Consider the following 19,523-nt stretch of genomic DNA (forward strand, 5'->3'; position numbering starts at 1 on the left):
TATAGCATATCAATATGTACATATAATGATGTAATGCTTTGTTTTTTCCCACAACTGTTATTTTAATCAATGGTCAATTCAATAACCAATGGTATCTTAGAAGTTAGAAAATGCCATATGTTCATTTGTTTATTAATTAATCAGTATTTCTGGGGAATTTTTGCAAATCATGGCAAAAAAAAATTCTGAAACCTCCTATTTCAGAATTGGACTGAATACTAAGCTTCCATAAGCTATTTTAATCCTCTCAACATCCCTCTGAGATAGATATTACCCCGCTTCCCGATTTTATAATGCAAGAGATAGTTTAGGAGGGTTCACAGATTGTAATAGACATTTTCTGGGTTTGGTTATGATTTGTTCTTTGACTGCCCAGAACCAATTTTCTCTCCGGGGGATATTGCCATTATACATAATATATATATATATATATATATATATATATATAATCAGTGATCTCTATGGAAGGTGTCCTGCCTCTTAGTGTAGAGACGTGCTTGTTGACCCTGAATGTCAAGGTAAGGACACTGACCCAACCTAAGCAACAGAATCTCTCATTAAAGACTTTGAATGCTGTGGGAGAGAAAAAAAAGACAATCAGAAACCAGAGCCCAGCAGCATGTCTTTGACTGTCAGCTGGGCCTGTGCCCGGCTATAAGGTGCCCAGATCCCAGCCACAGAGCACTCCTTGGCTTTGGTTTCTGCTGCCCTTATTTCTGCTGGTTCTCCCAGTCTGATGTGCCAGCCTCTCAGATGCCTGATATCCTTTAAAAACTGAATTATCCAAGCAGATTTTCATAGCTTGAAACTTAATAACACTAACTAATAATACATTTAGAAAGCGACCAAGTCAATATTTAATTTTAAGTCTGTCTAAAAACAGAACCCCTGTGGTGGATTCATTTTGATATTTGGCAAAACTAATATAATTATGTAAAGTTTAAAAAATAAAATTAAATTAAAAAAAATAAAATAAAATAAAAATAAAAACAGAACCCCTTAAGTAAGTCAACTGGGCAAGCAGTAATTTATTCAACAATTATTCATCATATGCACAGCAGGCACCATCTCAGCAACCTAAATGCTGAGGATTTACTAAAACCCCTATGGAATCGAGGGCTTCCCAGGTGGTGCTAGTGGTAAAGAACCTGCCTGTCAATACAGGAGAGTTAAGTGATGTGGGTTCGATACCTGGGTTGGAAAGATCCCTTAGCATGGGAAATTACAACCCATTCCAGTATTCTTGCCTGGAGAGAGAAGGCAAGAATCCCATGGACAGAGAAACCTGGTGGGCTATAGTCCATGGGGTCACAAAGAGTCAGACATGAGTGATCACACCATGGAATTGAATTCAGCGAGAGTCTAAAAAAGAGCAATTATTTGCAGTGAACTTGATTCTATAATTTGAAATACTTAGCCCCTTATATTAGTGGTATATGGAAACCTAAGTTCTGTATAAACTTTCTACAACGTCTGCAGGATCCCCAAAACATCAACCCAAACATCAGTATACATGAAACAGGTTGTCAGCCTCCAATCTGCATATTATTTTTATCACCCAATTTTTCTACAGATACTGTGCTTTCCACATATCTTTGTGATATGGTCTCTCATTTCATTACCTTTTAGTCATTGACTTGCTTTGATATGACCTTTTTAGGTTGGAATGATTTGGATTTAACTTAGACTTGACACAAAAATGGTAGAAAGCAAATTTTTTCTCCCCTGTGAAGAGAGAAAATACCTATAACTTATCAGCTTTTGTACTTAACAATCAAAGGGTCATACCTGAGAGTATTGAGATTTATTAAGCTCATGCAAATGAAAACTGGATGCTGGAATCTTCTAGAAATATCTAGATCATACCTTGCATTAGTTGCTCAGTTGTGTCTGACTTTTTGTGAGCCCAGGGGCTTTGGCCCACCAGGCTCCTCTGTCCATGGAATTCTCCAGGCAAAAATACTGGAGTGGATAGCCATTCCCTTCTCCAGGGCATCTTCCCAACCCAGAAATCGAACCCAGGTCTCCTGCATTGCAGGCAGATTCTTTACCATCTGAGCCACCAGGGATGCCCAGATCATACCTTATAAGCAGTTATTTTCCTCAATTTGTATCCAAAAATGGAATTTTGTAAACTCTTTGAAGTTCTGGAAATGAGAGCATTTTCTCTCAATTGGTCCAGAATTTCCTGCTGCCATCCCTCCACTTCCTGTCTGCATTGGACCATCATGATAAACTGGAACAGTAGTATGGGGAGAAAACAGGGGAACAAGATGATCAAATGGAGGGAAGTTTCAAGGACTCATTCATTCTTTGTTCTTCAACTGTGGCAGCTGTTATGAAGTTATAGTAGTAAGTAGTACTGTAGAAGATAGGAGAACATATAGATGGAAATTTTGAATGATTATTGTAATGTCTTTCCCTTTCCTCAGACCAAAAAGTGGCAATGAGTATATGTGTGTGTGTTCATTTATTCATTTGTAAAACAACCTTAAGTGAGACTTGTATCATTCATTCTTCAAGGAACAGTATAATTTAGTTAGTTGAACTAGCCTACTAGATCTGTGATTTTCTTTTTTCTTCTGAGGATCATGTTTTGTGTATCTCACAGCATATGACAGAGATAACGTTCATATGTATAACAAATTCTCATCGAGCACCCGGGATTATTCACCAGACCCCCATACATGGCTTGTAACTCCACTATTTTCTCTTCATGTAGGAAAATATATCACCATGCAACAGAGCAAGAGAGAGAGAGAGAGATCACCTAGGAATAACCTTGAATCTAATCATACTTATTCTGATATCTAAGTAAGACATTCACATATTTTTATCTATCACCTAACAAATATTAGTGTTCAATTATTTGCAACAGACTTCACAAATGACTTTAAATACAAGAAATGCCACACTGTTGCAGATGACAAGGGTGATACTGTATACTGTCTGTGACAAGGATGTTTTTGGCATTTTGTATATATTGTTCATTTCATCCCATATTTCATAATCCTGTTTGCTCAATTACTCCAATGGTTTTCCAAGCATGCATCAGAATAACCTGCACAGCTTGTTAAAACATATCTCCTACATGTGTACCCCAATGTTCATCACAGCACTGTTTATAATAGCCAGGACATGGAAGCAACCTAGATGTCCATCAGCAGATGAATGGATAAGAAAGCTGTGGTACATATACACAATGGAGTATTACTCAGCCATTAAAAAGAATACATTTGAATCAGTTCTAATGAGGTGGATGAAACTGGGGCCTATTATACAGAGTGAAGTAAGCCAGAAAGAAAAACACCAATACAGTATACTAACGCATATATATGGAATTTAAAAAGATGGTAATGACAACCCTGTATGCGAGACAGCAAAAGAGACACAGATGTATAGAACAGTCTTATGGACTCTGTGGGAGAGGGAGTGGGAGGATGATTTGGGAGAATGGCATTGAAACATGTATAATATCATATAAGAAATGAATCACCAGTCCAGGTTCAATGCAAGATACAGGAAGCTTGGGGCTGGTGCACTGGGATGACCCATAGGGATGGTATGGGGAGGAAGGTGGGAGGGGGATTCAGGATTGGGAACACATGTACACCCATGGCAGATGCATGTTGATGTATAGCAAAACTAATACAATATTGTAAAGTAAAAAATAATAATAATAAATAAATAATTTAAAAAAATTTTTTAAATAAAACATATCTCCTGGGCCCCCATCCCAGAGTTTCTGATTCAGTAATTCTGGGTGGGGCCTGAGAATTTACATTTCCAACAAGTTTCCTAGTAATAGTTATGCTACTGGTCTAGGAACTACATTTTGAGATTCATTGATTGAGTCATTCATATATCCATCAGTCAAACCAGGCAATCCTAAAGGAAATCCACTCTGAATAGTCACTGGGAGGGCTCATGCTGAAGTTGAAGCTCCAATACTGTGGCCACCTGATGTGAAGAGCTGACTCCTTGGAGAAGACCCTGATGCTAGGAAAGACTGAAGGCAGGAGGAAAAGGGAGTGGCAGAGGATGAGATGGTTGGACGCCATCATTGACTCAATGGATATGAGTATGAGCAAGTTCCAGGAGATGGTGAAGGACAGGGGACCTGGCATGCTGCTGTCCAGGGCATCACAAAGAGTCAGGTACAACTGGGCAACTGAATAACAGCACATATATTCAAAAAACATTAATTAAAAGCCTACCTGGTGCCTGGTATCAAAGTAAAAAGATAAATTGAACATTATTTTGTAAGAGCCGATGTCTACTGAGCACTCTGTTTTGTTAAGACCTGATTTACTCCTTTATAACAATTCTTCAAAGTAGGCACATTTTCCCCCATTTTTTCAGGAAAAGTTACATAGCTGCAAAAGATTAAGTGACCTGCTCAAAGTCATATGGACAACTGTCAGAACTAGCATTTGAACCCAGGTCTACTGGATGCAAGTGGTGCCCACAGACATCACGTGCCTGCTCTGCTACCGCTGTACCGTGACGAGCTTGCACACAGCATTAGTTAGTCTTTTGCAGATTAAAACAAACTGATGTTCAGAGGCTACATAACTTGTCCAAAATCACACAGCTAGAAATTTAATCTCTATTTGATGCCAAGAGAGGTTACATAACTTGTCCAAAATCACACAGCTAGAAATTTAATCTCTATTTGATGCCAAAGTGATTTTGCACCATTTCTGCATGCTATCTTTAAGTCACGATCCACCTAAATCAGAGCCAGGAACAACAGTATGACTCTAGTTAACCAGAGTGCACAGAGAATGCGGAATATAATATTTCAGTTAACAAAGAACATCTCTCTTGCGCTAACTTATTCAAAAGCTTTCTAACAATTACCAGTGTACCTTGCAACCTAAGTCAGCACAGAATAATGTACTGTTTCCTTGATGACTCAGGATCTTACGTGTCCCAGCACCATCGTTATAAGCAGCATTCGTTTCTGAGAAATGTCCAAGTGAATGCAGAAGAAGGTGATAGGGGTGAGCGTGTGGGGAGCCCGGAATCACTGAGGACAAATTAAAGTATATTCTATTCCTTCACCTTTCCTGCAAGTAGAATGGACAAGGCCCCAAACTGAGACTTATCAAAGGTTTCACTTGAGATGGGTTCAGATTAATCATGTTTACTCCAATTCGTGGAATTATTAATAGCTGACAAAATGCATTCAAAGTGATTGTTTTTCCTCCTTTTGCCACTTGATAAATGGCAAAGAATGAAGCTTTCCCTGACTCCTGTGTCCTACTGTGTTACCCCGTCATCAGGGGAGAAAGGAGCTGTATAATTACCTTTTGAGACATGAATCATCCTTACTCTGAGGGCCCAGACCTGTTTGACTCTATAAAAGCAGCTCAAGGTTGAAGTGCAAACATGCACTGTCTCGCATCCCCCAGGGTTGCTATAATTACCGATCCACCGAGAGGAGATGAAGGTGCTCCCTGCATCTGGCCTTGCTGTCCTCCTCGTCACCGCTCTGAAGTTTTCCACCGCAGCCCCCTCCCTACTTGCAGCCTCCCCCAGGACCTCAAGGAACAACTACCGCCTTGCACAGGTTGGTGAATCTTTGCACAATTCCCTCTTCCCCCTCCTGCCCCAGAAAATCTAAAGGGGATAATAATAATAAAATCAGGAATATCTGTTGTGGTTTTGAAATCATCTTCTAAGTCCACTGAAGCCTGATGGATACGATTCCCTGTTCAGCTAAGACTGGTGTGTAGTACACGCTGAGTGTCTGTGTTGCAAGATTGCATAAATAAATGAATGAATATCTATCCAGATATTTTGCTGCACACAGAATTTGAGGGGGCTTGCAAAAATACAGGCATTACAGAAAGACAAAAGAAGTGTTTGAGGAACAACGTAGAAGGAAAACTAAGAAAAATAAAAAACAAAGTGTAAGATTTGCACAGTAGCTGCTGCTGCTGCTGCTACTAAGTCGCTTCAGTCGTGTCTGACTCTGTGCGACCCCATAGATGGCAGCCCACCAGGCTCCCCTGTCCCTGGGATTCTCCAGGCAAGAACACTGGAGTGGGTTGCCATTTCCTTCTCCAATGCATGAAAGTGAAAAATGAAAGTGAAGTCGCTCAGTCATGTCTGACTCTTAGCGATCCCATGGACTGCAGCCCACCAGGCTCCTCTGTCCATGGGATTTTCCAGGCAAGAGTACTGGAGTGGGGTGCCATCACCTTCTCCATTGCACAGTAGAGGTGGGTTGCAAATTTAGTGCTAAGATTCCTAACAGTCACAACAGAAAGATTTCCTGTGTTCATTTTTCAGAAAAAATGGCTTTTATACTCAGGGCAAATTTGATCAAAATTTGAAGTGAACCGAATTTTTCCTGGATGCCAACCCACTTCTCATGCCAAGGTCTTTCCTCTCTAAAGCATATTCCCAAAGTCCCTTATTTACTTACATTTTCTGTATCTTTCTCTTTCAAAATCTCTCCCAACTGACTGTTGGCAAGGATCGAATACAAATAATTCATTCAGCATACCAGAAGTCCTTCAAAGACTAAGAGTGACTCAAAGTGATTCAATGTATATTTGCTTCCAAGCATTTTTTGGGTGTTGTTTTGGGGGGATGGGGGTGGTGGGAGGGATTTTTTTGCTTTTGTTTTTTTACATTTAAAACAAAGATGTTAAACTTTAGCCTAAAGAAATAAACCTTCAATGGAGGAATTTCCAACGTTCATGAAAGGTGTGTAGTGAGACGTTTTTGCACCAAGGCCTCTGTTTTGTATATCTGTCACACAGACATCATACTTGTGATTGCAGCCCTGCTGGGGACTGCTTTCCTACCTGCCAGGCTACACCCATGGGCTGCTTCTTCTGTACACACCGCGTGTCCCTACTGATGGCTCATGCCACTCTTGCTTTCTAACTGATCAGTCCCCCTGCCACACTGGTCGTTCAACGTTTTGAATATCAGCCCTCCATATGAACAGCACAGTGGATGCCAAGTACAGACCTGTCGAGTTGAACGTTCTTTGACTTGAAACCACTTTCAGACGAACTAAATTCTAAATAACATATCTCAGAATATTAACTGGGTCTATTTCCAATCGTATTTCGCCACCAGCCTTTGCCTCCCTTCTCCTGACATGTAATTGTCGCTTACCCAGTTTCATGCCACTGGACCTCCAGAAGGAGTGTCATACTGAGGTTAGAACTGATCTGGTGGCTGAAAAATCATGGTTTTGTCCAGGTTCAGATAAGCTATGGTCATCGGGCCCAAACCAGCCAGCCTTGTTTGTTTACAAATCATCTTCTGCATTTGTACTGCAATGGTGGAAATCACGTGATGAAACAGAAAATATTAATTATCGGACCTTTCAGAAGTTAACTGACCCCATAGTGGTCTATGCAGGAATAAGGCCAGCCAGCCTTGAAAGAAATCTGTCCTTGCTAAGAGTATTAGGAAAGAATTAGGTGTTCTTGGAATGTTAGGGGTCTCTAGTGACCCCCTGGGGCTTCTCTGGTGACTTAGATGGTAAAGAATCTGCCTGCAGTGTGGAAGACCTGGGTTTGATCCCTGGATGGGGAAGATTCCCCAGAGAAGGGAATGGCAACCCACTCCAGTATTCTTTCCTGGGAAATCCCATGGACAGAGGAACCTGGAGGGCTACAATCCATGGGGTTGCAGAGTCAGACACGACCGAGTAACTAACACTGTCACTTTCAGAGTGACCCCTTATCCTTTCTCTCCAAAGCAAGTCAGCCCCCTTCAGTTTCCCTTACGACATACTTTGAAAGACCTTCAACCAAGGATCAAGGAAACTTGTTGACACCTGGCAAACAGGCCTTCTCCTGCCTGCAGTGGCCCTAGGCGTCAGCTCCAGGAAGGAAAGGGTATCACTCTTCAGCAGGCTGGTATGATCTAGGCAAACCTCCTAAGTGCATCCCAATGACTAGAAAGAATTACTGTCCCACCTTATAGTTTAAAGAAATAGCTAACAACTCAGGCAACAATACAACAAATGAAATGACATGAAAATAGACTTATTTCATAAAACAGCTTAAGTTTATTCATTTAGCAATTATTTATTGAATGGCTTCCCTGATAGCTCAGTTGGTGAAAGAATCCGCCTGCAATGCAGGAGACCCTGGTTTGATTCCTGGGTCGGGAAGATCCGCTGGAGAAGGGATAAGCTACCCATTCCAGTTTTCTTGGGCTTCCCTGGTGGCTTAGCTGGTAAAGAATCCCCCTGCAATGCAGGAGACCTGGGTTTGATCCCTGGGTCGGGAAGATCCCCTGGAGGAGGGAAATGCTACCCACTCCAGTATTCTGGCCTGGAGAATTCCATGGACTGTATAGTCCATGGGGTCACAAAGAGTCGGATACAACTGAGCAACTTTCACTTTCACCCTTTCACTTACTATATGCTATGTGCCAGGGTATGTCCTAAGCACTGGAGAAACATCAGTGAACAAAACAAATAAAGTTCCTGTTCTTCCAGCATTGACATGGGCATGACGGAGAAGTGGGAAGAGCTGGGAGGAGACAAGCCAGGCAATCAATAAGTGTCCATGTGATATTAAAAAATAAATTTACCAGGATGATAGAGAGTTACTAGGGCCCTGGAGGGGGAGGGGGGCATTCTCACCTGAGTAGTCCAGGAAGGCTTCTCTGAGGAAGGGATATTTGCAATGAACCTGAACTCTGTAAAGAACTATGTGGACCTGAACTTCTCGGTCGTATGAAGATCTGGAGACAGAGCTGTCCAGGCAGAGGAAAGAGCAAGTGCGGCAGCCGGGGCAGCAGGCCAAATGGCAGGAGGACACCGCTGAGTCCGGAGTCAGGCCAGCACACACCGGGGCCTGGGCCTCCACCCTGCTCGCTTCTCTCTCGATAGCTCACCAAGAGCGGGCAAACGGTTCCCTGTGCCTGGGAAGTCCAGGCAGGAAATGTTTCCAAGTGCTAGTCACTTCTTCCTCCATCCAGGAACACAGTAGTCTATTCTTGCAAAGATAAACAGGTTTTTAATTGATTTATTTCATGCCCACTTGTATCTTTTCAATTCTCATTGGCTAATTGTCACAAAGGCTTGGAAAATGATGAAATAATTAGTCTCATCATCCAGAGTTTTAGCCCATTGTTTGTTTGTTTTTAAATAGTAATATCAATACGACATTTAATACAGGCTGTTAAGTTGTCCTTAAAATAATAGAAGCTTTTATTATCACATTATTATGAACTTATGGAGAAAGCAATGGCAACGCACTCCAGTATTCTTGCCTAGAGAATCCCTTGGACAGAGGAGCCTGGTGGGCTGCTGTCCATGGGGTCGCACAGAGTCAGACATGACTGAAGCGACTTAGCAGCAGAGCAGCAAGCAGCATTATGAACTTAAAAGCTGAAGAAAATAAAAAAACTTCCAAATACAAATTGTTAAATTCAGGTGCCTTTACTACTCTTTTACTTTCTGTGCATAAAGATATTTTTAAATTGCCATTATACTCAAATTTTGGTTTCTTCTTTTTTTTATTATTAAATCATAATAAAATTTTGATGTTTATATATTCATAAACATCATGTTTAAAAGTGACAAATATTTCAGAAAATAAGTGAGCTATAATTTGTTCCATTTATATAGTTGGATACATGGAATATTTCCATATGAATAAGATTTCTGTGAACATCTTTGTACATCAGCTTAATTTAAAGGATTATTTTTTCAGGATAGATTTCCAGAAGTGGAATTAATGAGTAAAAGGATATGAACATGTTAAAGTCTTTAGATACATTTCAAAGCATTTTCACACTGAGCATCTCATTGGATCCTCACCTTGGTGTGGGAAGGCTAGACACTGAACCCATCTCATAGATGAGAAAACTGACACCAAAAGAAATTACAGGAATTGCCCACAATTTTTAGAACCTAGGATTTATCACACAGCTGAAAATTCACGCAGTTGCATTTCTGTGACTTTGCCAAAACAGAAAGAAATGTTGGAGACATCGTATCTTGATGTCTTCATCAAGAAGAACTTGATGAACTTGAACTTCACCTTCTCTTGAGGAGCACTTAAATCTGAGCTTTAAGCTCCTTCTTCCTGGGAGGGACACTCGGAAGGCACACTTAGTAAGAGCTGGGCGGGATAAGAGCTTCTGGGCCTGTTCTCCAGGCCTCTGCTATTCTAATTTCTGGAAAGAGGATCACCCAAACACCAGTGGCAGGCTCCTGTGGTTTTACCAGTGGGGATGAGGAGGTGGAGGCATGTAGGACAGTTCTGGGGAAGCCTCAAATCCTTGGCCCAGATAATCCCACAACCAAGAGCTGAGCCAACAGCACGCAAGTGTTAGAACAGAACACACAGATCTAAGCGTGCACCTTTGTGCCTAACTGAACATTTTGACTCTGGAAAGCATGCTAAAACCTCTTTGGTAACCTCGTCGGTAATTTTAGCAATAAAGTGCACAGAAAACATTGGCCTCTCTGTACCTCGGAACACCTGATAATTCTTCAAAGAAGCATATTTGCTATATTTTGCCTAAAGGATAGGACCTCAAATTGTAACTGAACATCCACCCTGTGTCTGGAACCGGGTCAGGCCACGGCCGTAGCTGTGAAGGCATCATCACACCCAGCAGGGAGGACCGTGAGACCCCCGGGTGGGAGTGATGAGAAGGCCGTGGACTGTGTGCACGGCGGCCAGTGCTTCCTCGTGTAGGAGCCGCGCGTCCTGCGGGAGCACCCAGCGCGGAGCAACTCACCCGCTCACCGCAGCAACCAGTCCTCCTGCTCTAAGGAGAAATCGTTTCTGATTCTACCTTTACTTCATTGAAGATGGTTTGCATCCTATTTACTATCACTGGCCTTAAACTTCTTGAGCTGCAGGTCTAGCCTCTTGTGCGCATTTTGAAGAACCATTTTATTGTAAAAATTTTATTGCTATATGTTCATAGCAAACATATATATAACATATATGATTTTAAAAGTATTATTCTAATTCCATCACCAACATATCAGAACTGTTAATCCCTTAGTCTATATTTTTCGAATTACTTTCTATGAGTCAGGGCTTGGACTAGGACAAAGGACTGCTGAAGGTTAAATCCTATTTTTATTTAAAATTTTAATATTTTTTCCACAGTGAATTTTTTTTGTCTTTTTAAGTTTTTTTCCAAAAATATTGCATGTGATATTATTTTTCTGGATCACTGTTTTTGGCAGCCCCCACGCACTTCCTCACCTCATCCTAGTTTATCACTGTATGTCTGTGTATTCATATGCACACATTTCTATTTACAAACTTGGCTTGTACTGTAATAATAATAGTGATAAATCTCTTTTCACTTAATGCATATTAAGCATCTTCTTCAGTTCAGTTTAGTCGCTCAGTCATGTCTGACTCTCTGCAACCCCATGGACTGCAGCACGCCAGGCCTCCCTGTCCATCACCACCTCCCATAGTCTACTCAAACCCATGTCCAGTGAGCTGGTGATGCCATCCAACCATCTCATCCTCTGTCGTCCCCTTCTGCTTTCAATCTTTCCCAGCATCAAGGTCTTTTCAAATGAATCAGTTCTTCGCAGCTGGTGGCCAAAGCATCTTCTTATGGGACCATATTTTGTGAAATGAAAATCAGAGTTTAGAGTGTAACTGTAACACATACTCTAACAGGAAACAAAATATTTGAAATTTAAACAGCCTCAGAATATATGGAGCACAGAGCTCCACACAGAGGTCACCTCTAAAGAGTGTAATTCAGACTCACCATGAGCCTTGTATGACTACAGCATCTGCTTGAGCAAACAGAATAGCTCAGAGAATCAACGTCATCTTGCCAAAAAATTAAAAAAAAAAGAAACATAAATGTGTATATCAGATAGCTTAATGAGACACGGAAATGAAAGCAAATAGTCACACCTCTGTTTCAGGGCACCTCTCCTGGGTTCCAGGGCTCCCTCACCCTTTTTCTCCTCTTGGGTTCTCATCTCACTAAGATTTTACCAAGAACAACCACCAGGGAAGTGAGGTCTGCTCACAAGCAGGCCAAGGACTAAGGGCTGGTTGAGCCCACAGGAAGGACACAGTAAGGACACAGAGCACCTTGTCTAAACAAGTGAGTCTTACTCCTTTTCACTTTTTGCTTAACAATTACAGCTTATGTTGACACCAGAAATCTTTGGGATATAGGAAAGGATAAAGACAAATTGTCACCCATAATTTTATAACTCAGAGAGAAGCAAGATTAATATTCAGATATATTTCCTTCCATTATTTATGTTACTTATGTTCACTATATTAAATTATATGCGCTAATTACCAATGCATTGATTAGTGTGTTAACTTTAAATGTTAATATACATGCTAACATTATTATTGATATATTAACATACAGATGTAATAAACATGAACAAAATACATATAACGTTATATGATTTGGTTTATGTATGAAATTGTGATTATAATCTGTATAAAGTTTTCACTTCTGCTTTTCTCAGGGTATTGCCATTATATTGAATCATTATACATGCCACTAAATATTTTTCAAAAACATGATATTAGCAGAGGCCTAGTATTATTTCATATCAATATATAATAATGTATCTAACACATTCCCTATTGTTAGATATTAAGATCACTTCCAATATTTTATTATTTATACATAAATATATTTAACAGAAATGAATAATACACATAGTTTATATAGAACATAATAAAACACATGGTTTCTGAATAAAGTTCATATGATATACAAATAATATTATTTATATAGAACAAACACCTTATAACATATAAACATTTATGTTTAATAAAATACCGATATAAATCTCTAGCTGCTTTCTGTTTTCCTGAAACAAGTTGAGTGGATGAAATTCCTAGGACAACAGCAGGCACTAAACCTGCATTTGCATGACTATGTTATTCACTTCACCCGAGAAGTCATACAGAGTGTTTTGAGTGATATATTAGGGGTTTTAAGCCTTTAAACACAAATGAAAACATTATATTTATGACTAATTTTCTAATATTTGCTTCAAGGGACAAAGAGTCAGTCCTAGAAAACCTGCCCCTTGAAAAACACCCCACATATCCAACACACCTGAATTATTTAAAAGGCTCAGCCAGGAAAACAGATTGACACCTACTGATTCACATAAAAGGAGAGACCACACTATGAGGCCTCACAGAGCTAAGAACTCACTGATCTTACGTGGTGTAGAATGAAAAGGCAACGCTGATAGTTGCTTACAGAGAAATAGGATAGTCTTTATTTTGCAAATTGGTAAAGACTTCAATACAAATAAATGGGCTGTGGGGGAAATGTTCACATTATTTTCTTTCTAATTTTTTTTCCCTCTTAAAATAGCAGTTCATTGTAGAAAAAGCACAAAATGCATTCAAATAAAAACATCTAAAATCCCACCTCCCAAAGATAATTGTTGTTAATAACTTGGAGTTTTCTATCTAAGCTTTATCTATGCAAATATATCTAATTTTTTTTTTCAAAAGTGGCAAATACTGTGCAGACTGTCTTTAGCATAACGAGAATACTGTCCTGTCTTACCTGAGCATGAGTGTTGCTCAGAGCTTGTGCTGTAGACGTCAGCCTGCCTCTCCGTTTCAGGCGTACCTTGACAAGTATTACACAAAGAAAGGAGGGCCCCAGATTGGGGAGATGGTTGCAAGAGGAGGCAATTCCACGGTTAAAAAGATTAAGGAGCTGCAGGAGTTCTTCGGCCTCCGAGTCACCGGGAAGTTAGACCGAGCTACCATGGACGTGATCAAGAGGCCTCGCTGTGGAGTTCCCGACGTGGCCAACTATCGCCTCTTCCCAGGTGAACCCAAATGGAAAAAAAATACTTTGACATACAGGTAATGAGATCGAGTCTTTCCAAATTCAGAGAGAAATAGCCTCCCTCTCCTTCTTTTCTTTTAAAAGTATCTTCCTTCTGATGTGTATAAAAATCATGACTCGTCCCAATCATAAGAGAGAATGAGAACTTTTTTGGTCTACTCCTTAGACACGAGAATTCAAGAGAAAACATGCCTTCGAGATTGTCATAATGAGTGGCCAGTTTAGGTATAACAATTTTACCAGTTTAGAGACAACACGTTTTTCCATAAAGAAAATGAATCTTGCCTAACATTAATAACCTGATGGTACCAACCAGTTTTCTTAAAACAATCTTCTAAATTAGAAGTAAAGCTCTCCTAATAAATTAATTTTTATTAATTCCCAAAATAATTTATTGGCAATTTGTTAAATGTCTGCCATAGGCATTCCATTCTGGAGGTAAAAGGTAAGTACATCATTTTCCCTCGCCTTTTGGGGAGAAATACATGCAAATTGCCGCAGCTCCGGGTGAGAGATGTGAAATCACAAGTCTAAGCAAAGAGCTGCGACAGCATGTGGAGGAGCTAGCAGGTCACCCAGGGATGGCCCGTGACATCCGCGCCTGACCCCCCAGCCCGCCCCACCCCGGCCATCCTCCCGTTTCTTCCTGCCAGAGGGGGAACAAGGATTCTGCATCAGCCAAGGGGACTCACCCAGCCAGAACCGACCCCGCACCGTGCTTGGGAGTCTCAGGCCTGAACTCCAACCCCGCAGCCCGCATCCATTTGCGAGGCCAATGCTGGCTTCCTTCCCACTCAGTCCACCTCCGATAGACCGACCGTGGCGCTTCCTAATTATTATAGTGCATTTTACTGTTATCTATGTTCTGTTGGGGAGGTGAGTTACAGGTCTTATCTGTGTGGTGGAAATGACCTGCTGCGGCTTATCTAGTCCCAACATCTAGTCCCACCAGGTTCGCTGGTGGCAGGCTGGTAGCTGAAGTTAGCCGTAGTGAAGAGTGTTTCTAACACGGTGATCAGCAAACCCAGCGCGGGGAGGGAGCTGACTACAGAGCCAGCTGTTACACTGCCCCAGCACTGCGGTGACTCCTTGTGACCGCTGAGGGCCCAACCCAAGCAGAGATCGGGATTCCTCTGTTAGTTGCTATGAGCCTTTGAGTCCATAAGGTGGCACTCTGAATACAGCTATTAGTCTCTGCCTCAGTGTAAGAATGCCTCAAAGATCTTTCTTGGGAAAAAAAAAAACACCTAAAAGAAACTGAGCACCCACGAGATTACAAGGTAAGAAAGGAAATTTTTATATAAACTCATGAAATCTTTCCCATCATTTCCTAAACTGTGCCACAGGAAGTTTTCCTAAACTGTGTAAACTTTCCTAAACATTTCCTAAACTGTAAACATTTCCTAAACATTTCGTAGCACACCGTCTATGATTACGTTCATGCTAAATCACTTCAGTCGTGTCCGACTCCTTGCAACCCCATGGACTATAGCCCACCAGGTTCCTCTATCCATGGGATTGTCTAGGCAAGAATAGCGGTTTCCACGCCCTTCTTCCGGGGATCTTCTCGACCCAGGGATCAAACCCACTTCTCTTTTGTCTCCTGCATTGGCTGGCAGGTTCTTTACCACTAGCGCCACCTGGGAAGCCATAGTCTGTGATTACACACAGCAAAGACAAGCTAACTTGGGATTTGAAGTATAGTATTCTTGTGGTAATATTCTCTGGGCAGTCCCCAAAACCCCTCAACACACCCACACTGACCATCCACTTCCTCCTGAACAACTCGCCTTCTCCTCCCCTCCCCTTCTCCAAAAAAAAAAAGGAACTAGAGACTACCTTAGCTCTGTGAAGCTACTGGATCTCAGAATAACTTCTTTTAACATAGCCCAGAGGACTGAAAGGATTTCCCTGTAGCTCAAACGGTAAAGAATGTGCCTGCGATGCAGGAGACCAGGGTTCGATCCCTGGGTCAGGAAGAGCCTTTGGAGGAAGGGAACGGCAATCCACTCCAGTAGTCTTGCCTGGAGATTTCCATGGACAGAGAAGCCTGCTGGGCTATAGTTTGTCGGGTCACAGAGACTTGGACAGGACTGAGCGACTAACACACACACAGAGGACTGAAAAGGCTTCCCAGGTAGTGGCAGTGGTAAAGAACCCTCCTGCCAAAGCAGGTAGACGTAAGAGATGGGGGATCAATCCCTAAGTTGAGAAGATCCCCTGGAGGAGGGCATGGCAACCCACCCCAGTATTCTTGCCTGGAGAATCCCATGGACAGAGGAGCCTGGTGGGCTACAGTCCATAGGGTCCCACAGAGTAGGACAGACTGAAGCAACTTAGCACACAGAGGACTGAAAAAGATAAAATATAGCCTAGTGCTTATGTGCATAAACTTTGGAGTCATAAACAACTGGGCTCAGTTCCTGACTACTCATGAAACACAGAGTGATACTATTACCTCTGAAGGTAGCTGTGAGGGTTAGCGGGCATACCACACTGAAAAGTGCCTGGAACTGGGTCCAGCCCTTAGCGTGTGTTCCCAGAACGTCAGCTGTCATCACTGCGGCTGTATCAATCTCTAGACCCTCCGGGCAAGGACCGCTGTCCACGTGCTCTTCCTTTCTGGTCCACCCCTTCTCCATGCCTGTTTTCTCCAGCCCAGCACACACAGGCCGCTATGTGGGGATGGATAACTTATCTACAATATGAGAGAATTGGGGGATGCTAATTATACAGAGCCACGACAAATCACAGATTCATATTATGCTGTGGGAGTGGCAAATTCAGAAAACACTAACTGGTCCCTTTAAGAGTCCTGGTTCCCCATCTGGACACTCTAGCTCCCTCCTCTTGGACCCAGTTCCTGGAGTGAGAGATCTTATTCCTTCCCTCTCAGTTGCTGGGTTTGGCTATTTCCCTTCCTCTCTGTGGGACATGGTCCCTTCCTTTGGGGCCTCCGGGACAACCACTGAGACTGCACCACCTGCATCAGAATAGCCTGGAACACTTGTTAAAATGCAGATTTCTTGATCACGCTTGTGTGTTTAACAAGCTTTCTGAGTTGTTATCACAGGTCCTAAACTTTGAGGACAACTGAGTAGGCCCTAAAAAACACTAGCTTTTATTCATTAGTTCATCCATTGAGCAAGTGTTTGCTAAGCACATATTATGTGCAAGGGCCAGGGCTAGGACCTGGAGAAGGTAGAGTATGTGTCTGGCTCTCAAGGTGGGTGTTTACAGAATTCGCTTCTAACTCTATTCACTTCTAACTCGCCCCCACTATTCAACCTGAGCCCAAGTTCCCGCAGGTTTCAATTCCTTTCTTCCGCCCTTCCTTTATGGCAGCTTAGAATCCCCAGCCCTTGGGTTCCAGAGTGGCACATCCTAGAAAAACACCAACTGTCTCTACCCACTGTATCCAAAACGCTCTATACTTTTATGCCTCCCAATGTCATTGTCAGAGAGGACTTGACGAAAGAAAGACTTGAGCCTTTTTCAGCCCAAGTGACCGTCCTTGTGACAAGCTAGCACTTCCTCTTTTAAGATGTGCATTATTTTAAGACAAAACATTCCCCCATGGCCCTGGGGAAAACCTGCTTGTCTTTGAGTAAGAATTTGCAAAACCTCAAAACTCTTTGTCTTTATTTTTTACAATTGAAAAATTTTGGTCTCTTTAGGGGAAAAAGATTCCTTCTCAATTAAAACCGCTTTAGAAAAAAATGGACTTCTAGCTACTCATAAAGTTACACAGGTATTATTCTTTCCGATTAGTGATGTATAATAACAACAAAAGTCAAACTGTTTCAGCATCAGAAATCTCAAATTTTTCATTTCACCCCCTTCATTTTTCTTAAGTTAGCATGTTTCAGTAATGTAATAAAGATGAAAGCAAAATAAGAATTATTATTTTAGAGAAAAATCTCTAAATTGTAGATTTATGGTCACTATTTTTATCACTATTTTTATTTTCAATATGAACTAGACATAACTTTCACTTTCTTCACTTAGGAGCACTTGTTAAAAGGAAAACGTGTTGCTTCTGTATTGACAGAATATCCAAATACACCCCTTCCATGACTCCTGCAGAAGTGGACAGAGCCATGGAGATGGCCCTGCGGGCCTGGAGCAGCGCCGTCCCTCTGAACTTTGTCAGAGTCAATGCGGGCGAAGCAGACATTATGATCTCTTTTGAAACTGGAGGTACTGTGGTGCTTCCTGGATTTTGTCTATTACTCCAGAGGAAAAATATTTCAGTACTTTTCCTCATACAATGTTTAATCCATGTGACCAGCATGCTCCTTCTCAGAGCTGTGAAGGGCAGAGGCCGAGGTAATGGCAAAGCCACGACCTTTATTTAGTCAGAAAACAGAGCCAGGGGAGTTCTCCACATGACTGAGCTACAGAATGGACTTGGCATAACCCATTTTTGCTGTGGCATTGCCCCATCAGGGACAAGTTCTGTCAGGTTTAGCTTCTCTATGGCTGGGAGGCCCTCTGACCTCACCCCAGCCCCATGATGATGTCCATCACTCCCCTTCATATTAGCCGAGGATCTGCCCCTCTGAATCCTCTCTAAGGGTCAGCCCCACAGAGCTCCTGCAGCTTTCCCGGGCAGCAGCGGTTAGGAGGGCAGCTGTCGCTGCTGTCTAGCCGTCAATGCTGTCTAGCCCACGCTTCAGACGCCTGTTGGTGGAGTTGCCAGGCCTGCCACCAGCCTGCAACACTCTGTCCCTCACTCGCCCCTGTTTCAGAGAAACGGGTCTAGTAGTAAATGAAGGAAAGGCCATTTAAGTCCTTTCCCTCTCAGCTTTCTCAGAGTCAAGGTGAGTATCCCCGCCTCTTTCCCTCCACAGATAACCTTTCTAAGTGTCCTCTTTAAAGTCTTTATCCTAATTTTAATCTGATATCACTGGGGAGAGACATGTGATGTCACTGGGGAGAGACATGCATAGGAACTGGGAGAGAGGATCAAGCAAGTCCTGAGCTGGAGCCCTTCAGAGGTGGCCCTGGGGTGACTGGCCCATGGTGGGTCTCGCCCCTCCCACAGGGTCAAGGCCTCCCCCAGGGAAGCAGCAGGGTGGTGTGGCTTGGGGCAGCTTTGGGGGTGATGGAGTTAACATCTGGCTCTCTCTTGATCTTTCAAGCTGGCTCTGTTCCCTAAAACAAGTGGACTGGGCACTCTACTGCCATTTAAGCAGGACCTCAGGGCATGTACTGACTAAACAACACTGCCTTGAAACTTGTGGAGAAGGCAATGGCACCCTACTCCAGTACTCTTGCCTGGAAAATCCCATGGACGGAGGAGCCTGGTAGGCTGCAGTCCATGGGGTCGCTAAGAGTCGGACACGACTGAGCAACTTCACTTTTACTTTTCACTTTTATGCATTGGAGAAGGAAATGGCAACCCACTCCAGTGTTCTTGCCTGGAGAATCCCAGGGACGGGGGAACCTGGTGGGCTGCCGTCTATGGGGTCGCACTGAGTTGGACACGACTGAAGTGACTTAGCAGCAGTAGCAGCCCTGAAACTTGGGGAATGGCACACCAGAACTTTGTTTTGTTGGTTTTAAATAAAACAAGGTATTCTCACCAAAATCCTGAAAATCTGTGAAATGTATTCTATAATATCCCTCATTTTATTCTTCCTTCTTTTCTATTATTTTGTAATGAACTTTTAAGTAAATATAGATACTAA

The 19,523-nt window shown here is 42.2% G+C and overlaps 1 protein-coding gene across 1 annotated transcript in view; it reads left to right on the forward strand.

Moving 5' to 3' along the window:
• The first annotated feature begins 4,108 nt into the window (after window positions 1–4,108).
• MMP20 (matrix metallopeptidase 20) overlaps window positions 4,109–19,523 on the forward strand; it is a 63,032-nt gene continuing 47,617 nt past the window's right edge. Inside the window, exons 1-4 of the mRNA XM_055547426.1 lie at window positions 4,109–4,157; window positions 5,418–5,575; window positions 13,600–13,847; window positions 17,882–18,030. Coding sequence (XP_055403401.1) covers window positions 5,450–5,575; window positions 13,600–13,847; window positions 17,882–18,030 — 523 coding nt within the window. The 5' untranslated portion in view covers window positions 4,109–4,157; window positions 5,418–5,449. The remainder of the gene's footprint in view (window positions 4,158–5,417; window positions 5,576–13,599; window positions 13,848–17,881; window positions 18,031–19,523) is intronic.

This window comes from Bubalus kerabau, chromosome 15 (assembly GCF_029407905.1).
Source record: "Bubalus kerabau isolate K-KA32 ecotype Philippines breed swamp buffalo chromosome 15, PCC_UOA_SB_1v2, whole genome shotgun sequence".
Lineage (NCBI taxonomy): Eukaryota > Metazoa > Chordata > Mammalia > Artiodactyla > Bovidae > Bubalus > Bubalus kerabau.